At 41.3% G+C, this 7,521-nt stretch overlaps 1 protein-coding gene across 2 annotated transcripts in view; it reads left to right on the top strand.

Moving 5' to 3' along the window:
* Nucleotides 1–6,461, top strand: part of Actr2 (actin related protein 2) — a 46,144-nt gene extending 39,683 nt beyond the window's left edge. Inside the window, exon 10 of one of the 2 annotated variants that reach the window (XM_021210708.2) lies at nucleotides 3,878–6,461. In XM_021210708.2, the coding sequence (XP_021066367.1) occupies nucleotides 3,878–4,048 (171 nt within the window). In that variant the 3' untranslated portion in view covers nucleotides 4,049–6,461. The remainder of the gene's footprint in view (nucleotides 1–3,877) is intronic. The other variant, XM_021210707.2, reaches the window with a different exon arrangement.
* Nucleotides 6,462–7,521: the final 1,060 nt, after the last annotated feature.

The following is a 7,521-nucleotide window of genomic DNA, read 5'->3' on the forward strand; positions in this document are numbered from 1 at the left end:
TTGGTAGACCAGGCTGGCCTCAAACTCAGAAATCCGCCTGCCTCTGCCTCCCGAGTGCTGGGATTAAAGGCCTGCGCCACCAGGCCCGGCTATTTATTTTATTTTTATGTGTGTGTGCCTGGGTATACATGTATGTAGGAGCACATGGAGGCTAGAAGAGTTATCAAAGCCTGTGGAACTGGGGTTACAGACCATTGTGAGTGGCCAGGAGTTACTAGAAATTGAACTCAGTTCCCTAGCAAATGCTCTCTTAACAGCTGAAGAATCTCTACTCCCTCAGAGCCAAATCATTTTAAGGAGTAAGCTTAAAATTAACATTTTCAATTGATATTTTAAATAATCCTGCCAGAGGTAAAATGCAAAAAATTAGTTCCTTTTTTCTTAAATTGAAATTTTCTCAAATTTCTTAGATTTTAGTTTTAAGAAAATAGAGACAAAAGAAAAGCCCTTATGTAGTCCAGATGGCCCTAAACACTCGTATTTTTTTTTTTAAAGATTTGTTTATTTATTATATGTAAGTACACTATAGCTGTCTTCAGACACTCCAGAAGACGCGCCAGATCTCGTTACAGATGGTTGTGAGCCACCATGTGGTTGCTGGGATTTGAACTCAGGACCTTTGGAAGAGCAGACAGGTGCTCTTACCCGCTGAGCCATCTCACCAGCCCTCGTATTTTTTTTTAATGACCTATTTATTATATGAGTGCACTGTAGCTGTTTTTAGACACACTAGTAGAAGGCATCAGATCCTATTACAGATGGTTGTGAGCCACCATGTGGTTGTTGGGAATTGAACTCAGGACTTTTGGAAGATCAGTCAGTGCTCTTAACTGCTGAGCCATCTCTCCAGCCCACTCAGACATTTTTTTTAAAGGCATGCCAATCATTATGATCAGCACACAATGAGTTAATAAATAATAATAAATGAAAAACAGAAGTGGCAAGAGTTTTCTCTCCAGGGGCTCCAGGGTGAGATTGGTTCTTGCCCTATAGTCTTACAAATCATCCCACGTTTATCAAAGACTAGGAAGCTGCAACTCCTTGGTGGTACCGAGTAATAAAGACAGTATGTGGCTTCTGTCTGGCTAATGTAGAACGGTTCAGTTACAGCACAAGATTCTCTGAGGGTCAGTCCTACCCAACATCCCCACTCCATACTCCTTCGTCTGCCCTTTCTTTACCTTCCTGGCCTCTTGGTTGGCTCTCCCCCTCCCCTTGCCTCACAGCGCCTGGCTCAGGATCCTGTCCACTCCGGACTCCCAGATGTCCCTGGCTCTGACCCCTTATGTCTGCAGTAAACCTTGACCACCATACCTAGGAATAGACATGTACTTCCTTTTTTATTTCTTCTTTAACTCATCTGGTGCTGAAGCCCAGGACCAATAATATCCTTTCCTTTATTTCTTTTTTTCCACTTATCTGTAACTCTTGATAATATACCTCATATTGAAAATTGGCCACAGCTGCTAGGTGAGTGTCATAGTTCGGTTCACTCCTTCAATCTCAGCACTCATGTGGTAGAGTTAGGTGGATCTCTCTTGAGTTCAAGGCCAGCCTGGTGTACATAATGAATTCCAGGACACCCAGAGCTATAAAGTGAGCTTCTGTTGCAAAAACAAACCGGGGGGGGGGGGGGCAGTGGGTGGACTTTAGTAATCTGGCTTACTTGTTTTGAATACGTTTCTGTTTGAATTTAAGACCATAGAACTTGAGTTTTGCGTATAAGAAAGGAACTGGGAGTCTGGGTGGAGCTCAGTTGTAAGCCACGTGAATAGATGTGAATGAAGTCTTGAGTTCAGTCATCTCTCAGGGTTACTATTGCTACGATACAAACGTGACCAAGGGCTGATGAGATGGCTCAGTGTGTAAGAGCACCCAACTGTTCTTCCGAATGTCTGGAGTTCAAATCCCAGCAACCACATGGTGGCTCATAACCATCCGTAACAAGATCTGATGCCCTCTTCTAGAGTATCTGAAGACAGCTACAGTGTACTTACATATAATAAATAAAATAAATCTTTAAAAAAAAAAAAAGTGACCAAAAGCACTTGGGGAGGAAAGAGTGTTTGGTTAACATGCTCTGAATCAGTCTATTGAGGGAAACTGTTAATCCTACCAGGTGAGAGTATGACTACCACCACAATTTTGAGCCATATCTGAAACAGGCTTTAATTAAATACTGGCCTCCTAGGATGATGAACTCTGGCCAGGGCCATTCTTGCACTCCCAGAAAATGGCAATGAATCACATTTTGCAGAGGCTTACAAGGCAAGCCCATAAAGCCAAGTATTTCTCACCAATCGGACAAGCATATTGTATCTTGTATGCAATATATCTCATATATATTAGATATTTTTACGTAGATATTATATATATGAATGGTGTACTTCCTGCCTGTGTGCCTTCTGCTTACATCCAATTAGAGGCAGACATACATCTTGATGTATTTGTTGCCTGTGTATCTCCCCCCCTCTGCATGCCATCAAGCACATCCAATGCAGTTGAGTCAAACAAACTTGTTTAGGGAGTAAGAACAGGGGCTTGTTATCCGACATATACAGTAGCCTCCAGCGTTTCAGAAAGTGTCTCTCCTCAGTCAAGGGCCTTACAGGTTAGAACACTTTTGTTTTATGGCTCTCTTAGGCACAGTAGTTAAAACTTGAAACCTAACTTTAGCTCTCATAAAGCCAAGGCAGGCATTCAAATGGGTCAGGTACATGGAGCTGATACAGAGGCTATGGAAACTGTTGCTCACCAGTTTGCTCACTGTGCTTTGTTGTTAATAGAACACAGGACCAGTAGCCAGGGGTGCCCCCACACACATAATAGACTGCCCTCTCCACTTGCTTGTGCCCCCAGCCTATCAATCGTTAATTAAGAAACTGGCCCACAGGGCTGGAGAGATGGCTCAGCGGTTAAGAGCACCGACTGCTCTTCCGAAGGCCCTGAGTTCAAGTCCCAGCAACCACATGGTGGGTCACAACCATCTGTAATGGGATCTGACTCCCTCTTCTGGGGTGTCTGAAGACAGCTACAGTTGTACTTACATCCAATAAATAAATAAATCTTAAAAAAAAAAAAAAGAAAAAGAAAAGAAACTGGTCCACAGGCTTCCCTACAGCCAGGTTATGAAGGCATTTTCTCACCCCCACCTCCAATAACTTTAGCTTGTGTCAAGTTGACATAAAAACCCAACCAAGACATTCACCAATACCAGATCCAGAAAAATCATCTCAGTTTTACTGTGTTGCACTAAACTAGAGTCATGGTGGTATTAGGTCTTGAAGGACACTGCTCAGGAACTACAGAAAACCTTGCTTTGGTTCTTGGGTTATTAACACAGTGATTGGTTGTGCAACTTCTTTCAAATCTAGGTAACAGGTATGAAATAAGATCTTGTCTCCTGATCATGAGCTTAAGAGGGATTACTGAATGTTTCTGTGTCTGAGGGGTACCTTTGGTGGGTTCATGCCGAGGTGCGCACCTGGGAAATTACCCATGCAACAGACCTGGTGTAAAGAAGAGAGAGAACTGAGGACCTGGGAAGGGATAGTCTGTATATAGCAGGCAAGTGGAGTTGTAGACAGGCTGACAGATGCGAGCAGAGCCATGAGGGCAGGGAGAGGAGATGGGGAAGGGGGCACCCACAGAGTAGATAGAGGGATGCTGAGAACGAAGAGCTGGGTTGGCAGACAGCTCACACCTGTCTCAGGTTATGACGTGAGCAGTTGCTAGGCGCCTGAGGGCAGGCCAGTGGAATCACCTGCTGACATCCTGTGTGGATTACAGATTGTGGAGAGATTCAACAATACATATGCGAAGTCTTCCTGAGACAGCATTATATGAATATGATCTCATTGCTCTCTTTCTTCTTTAGAAATTTAAGATCCGAATTGAAGACCCACCCCGCAGGAAGCACATGGTGTTCTTGGGTGGCGCAGTCCTAGCAGACATCATGAAAGACAAAGACAACTTTTGGATGACCAGACAAGAGTACCAAGAAAAGGGTGTCCGTGTGCTGGAGAAACTTGGTGTAACTGTTCGATAAAATGGCAGGCTTGTCCCCATCACGCCTCTAATGCTTTTTCTTTCTCCCTTTTTAAAAAAAAAATGTTTCTTTATTGCCAATCTTTGAAGTCATTCAACTCCAGGACTGAAAGAAGCTCTTTCCCTTTTGACAGAAAGGTCAAGTTTTTCTCTGGCTTGGGGAAGCATTGCTAAGTTCTTGTTAATATGGGTAAATCTGGTTGTTCAAGGCAACCAATTCCCTGCAGACATTACCAGGGCCAGGGCTTGCTGCTGCTTTGCTTCTCCCTTTGTAGGCATTAGAACTTCTTGTAGGCTTCCAATTTTTGCTTTCCTGCTCTAATGCTGCTAGTTTTAGGTTTAGCACAGTAGGTGGTATGTCTTTATTAGCATAAGAAAAAACTTTCACAGGAGCTTTTACATATTCTGGGTGGGGGTGGTAAGGGGTGGGTGGGCAGCCCTGAGCCTGGAGGGCCTTTCCTCTGTAGTGTTAGCTTTCAGCAGTCAACTGCTGCTACTTTTTAAGTACCCTGAAGTGTTTCCTAGTAACATCTTAGGGAAATATTAAGCTCAGAACTAAGGTGTTTGGGGTAGGTTTTTTTTGTTTTGTTTTGTTTTTGTTTTTGTTTTTTGTGATGGAACAAATGGGTGGTCTTTCTGTTGTGACTTTAGAGGTTTTCTGCTTCTGGGTACAAAAGACTATGAACCTCATTTACAGTACTCTTGACTTGGTAGCGGTCTCTTCTTTCGGTCTGCCTGGAACTGTTCCCATACAACAGGAAAAAGTAACCCTAGTGTTTTATTACCATGAGACTTAGGGATTGTCTCCCATCTGTCAGCTGGGAGTATATTTCCTATACTCTATCAGTGAAAAAGTAACACTTTAAAGGAAATGCTTTTGCTAGGTCAAATTACAGATAGAAAATCGTTCAAGGGCCAGCGTTTTCTAATGCTGTTGTTTTTCCTAGAAGCACTAAGGTAGTGAACCAAGTTCCATTCTTGAAAGTTGTACTTTTATGTTCCTGATCAGTGCTTCTCAGCAAAAGCTACTGCACAGAGAAGTAATTTATGGCCATGGGTTAATTATAATTGTTGTATTAACATTAATTTTGGGACTTGGTGCCAGTGGTTTTGTTTTTCACGAGACTTGGGACTAAAATTTTAGCAACAACAACCACAATAGAAAATTTACCAGTGGTCAGTCGTGTCTGTAGAGTTATGGAGGCGACTTCCCAGTCCTCTTTGGTTCTTGCAGGAAGAGTGTTTGCAGACCTGTTAGGAGATCCTACTTGTGAGTCCTGTTGGTACTGTTTGTCAGCTCAGAAAGAATCAGGTGGTACCCAAGTGCAGGGTCTTTCTTACATTGAAAAATGAAATGAGAAGCTGTATCATAGAAAATATAAAATGATGATTCTGAGAGAAATATTTTCCTTCATTTCAAATGTTCTTTACTAATGATGAATTTGAAAGAATGGCTTTTTTCCTTTTTTCTCTCTTTTTGGATGCTTCAAATCAGAATTTTTAATGGATTTTTTTAAAGGTAACTTTAAAATTAGTTTATATGAAATCAGCAGCAAAAGGAAGTTTGTCTTAATAATGCAGCTTCTGTGACGTTAAGTATTTTGCCTGTTTTACCTCAATTTGAACAAATAGGAGAAGCCTGTGTGCATGCTGGACATGCTCAGTACACACAACAGCCTACTGGTGTAGTGCCGGCTGGTCGGTGTGGGTGCGTGACTCGGAGTCACAGTGGAATTCCTAAGCGTTCCTAAATCATGTTGTCAAATTCTGGGCCCATTACCTGCTGTATATAGGACTGGTACCAAGGACTATTGAGTGTAGAAAACGATCAACTCTTGGCTTTGACCATGGCTTTAAACAAAGGGGTGAAAACAAGAAAGAATAGGATGGAACCTGAATAAAACAGTGAAGAGCATTACTCTTTGTACCTTGAATGTAGAATTTGTTTTTATTTCATAATTCTGCTAGCAAACATGACTGTTAAAATGATGTATTTATATATGTAATAATTTAGAAATTCCATTTTATAGTTTTCCTATTCTAAGGTGAAATAATGAATTTAATAATTCGGGGAGTTCGGACATACTGTATTCTATTGGAGGTGCCAGGTTTGAGTCCTTCAAAAATAAAAAAAATTTAAAAATCTGTTTTTTAAAAGATCTGATTTTTAGCTCTTGAAACCCATTGTCACTTAGATTTCCAATGCTAATTAAAATTCTTTTATTTTTAAATTAAAATCACCAATGCCTTGCGGGACTTCTTAGAAAATGTGGTATTGGGTATTAACTTTCACAGTTCTGAGCACTGTTAGTATCTATCTGGCAAGTATTGGAAAGATCAATGGAAAGCTAAATAGTCTAAATTTAACACAAGTATACTTCTTTTTGATTAAGAAAATAAATAAGATTTTTCAATGTAATTTGAATTTTGTCTTTGTTTTTCTTTTAGTAGTTTTTCTCTTTAATTTTGATATTTTTATTTGTACTTTCAGTTTTTCTCTGCAAGATGGGTTTAGTTCAAGGTCATTCAAGGTTGTTTTGCTGTTTATCTTATGTGGAGTAGACAGAAGAAACAGTGTCATAGCCAGGTTGATCTGGAACTGTAGCTGTGTAGCCAAGGAGGACTTGAACTCCTGATTCTCCCGCCTCTGCTTTCCAAAGTGCTGGGGTGAGAGCTGTGCACAACAGTGCGCAGCTCTGATTTAGTGTTTGTTGTGACAAAACTATTTCTACTGAGGTTTTACTTATTACTTTTATAACCTAGCCATTTATTTTTGGTATTTTTGTGAAACAGGCTCTCTCTGCATAGTCCTAGCTAGCCTCAAACAGAGATCTACCTGCCTCTGACCCTCTGCCTCTCTGCCCCTCTGCCTGTGCCTCTGCCTCTCTGCCCCTGCCCCTGCCCCTGCCCCTGCCCCTGCCCCTGCCCCTGCCCCTGCCCCTGCCCCTGCCACGCTGGGATTAAAGGTGTGCACCACCATACCCATCCCTTCTAGTAGAGTTTTTAGATATAAGAAAGTATACTAGAGCTACTTTAGAATGTGTTTTATTTTCTTCTAAGAGATTGTTTATTTCCTAAGATTACAGGGTACTTTTTCAAAATCAATTCTAGATAGACTTATATATAACATGACTCTTTATGGACATTGGGACTGATCTACACAAAGATCTTAGGCATATTGTTTTGTTTTTAGTTATCTTTATTTTCTATGGGAATTTTGGCTGCATGTTTGTCTGTGCACTATGTGTGTGTAGTGCATTCGGAGACCAGAAGAGGGTAACAGATCTCCTTGAGACTGGAGTTACAAGTGATTGAGAGCCACCACATAGGTGCTAGGAATTGAGCCCGGGTCCTCTGAAAGAGCAGTCAGTGCTCTCAGCTTCTAATTTGTCCCTTGCGTGGGTACATGGGTTTTATTTGTTTGTTTTTGTTTTTTGGCAAAGTAATCAAAGCAAGAGGAAAAGTTGGTAAGAG

Source organism: Mus pahari, chromosome 13 (genome assembly GCF_900095145.1).
Source record: "Mus pahari chromosome 13, PAHARI_EIJ_v1.1, whole genome shotgun sequence".
In the NCBI taxonomy this organism is placed as follows: Eukaryota; Metazoa; Chordata; class Mammalia; order Rodentia; family Muridae; genus Mus; species Mus pahari.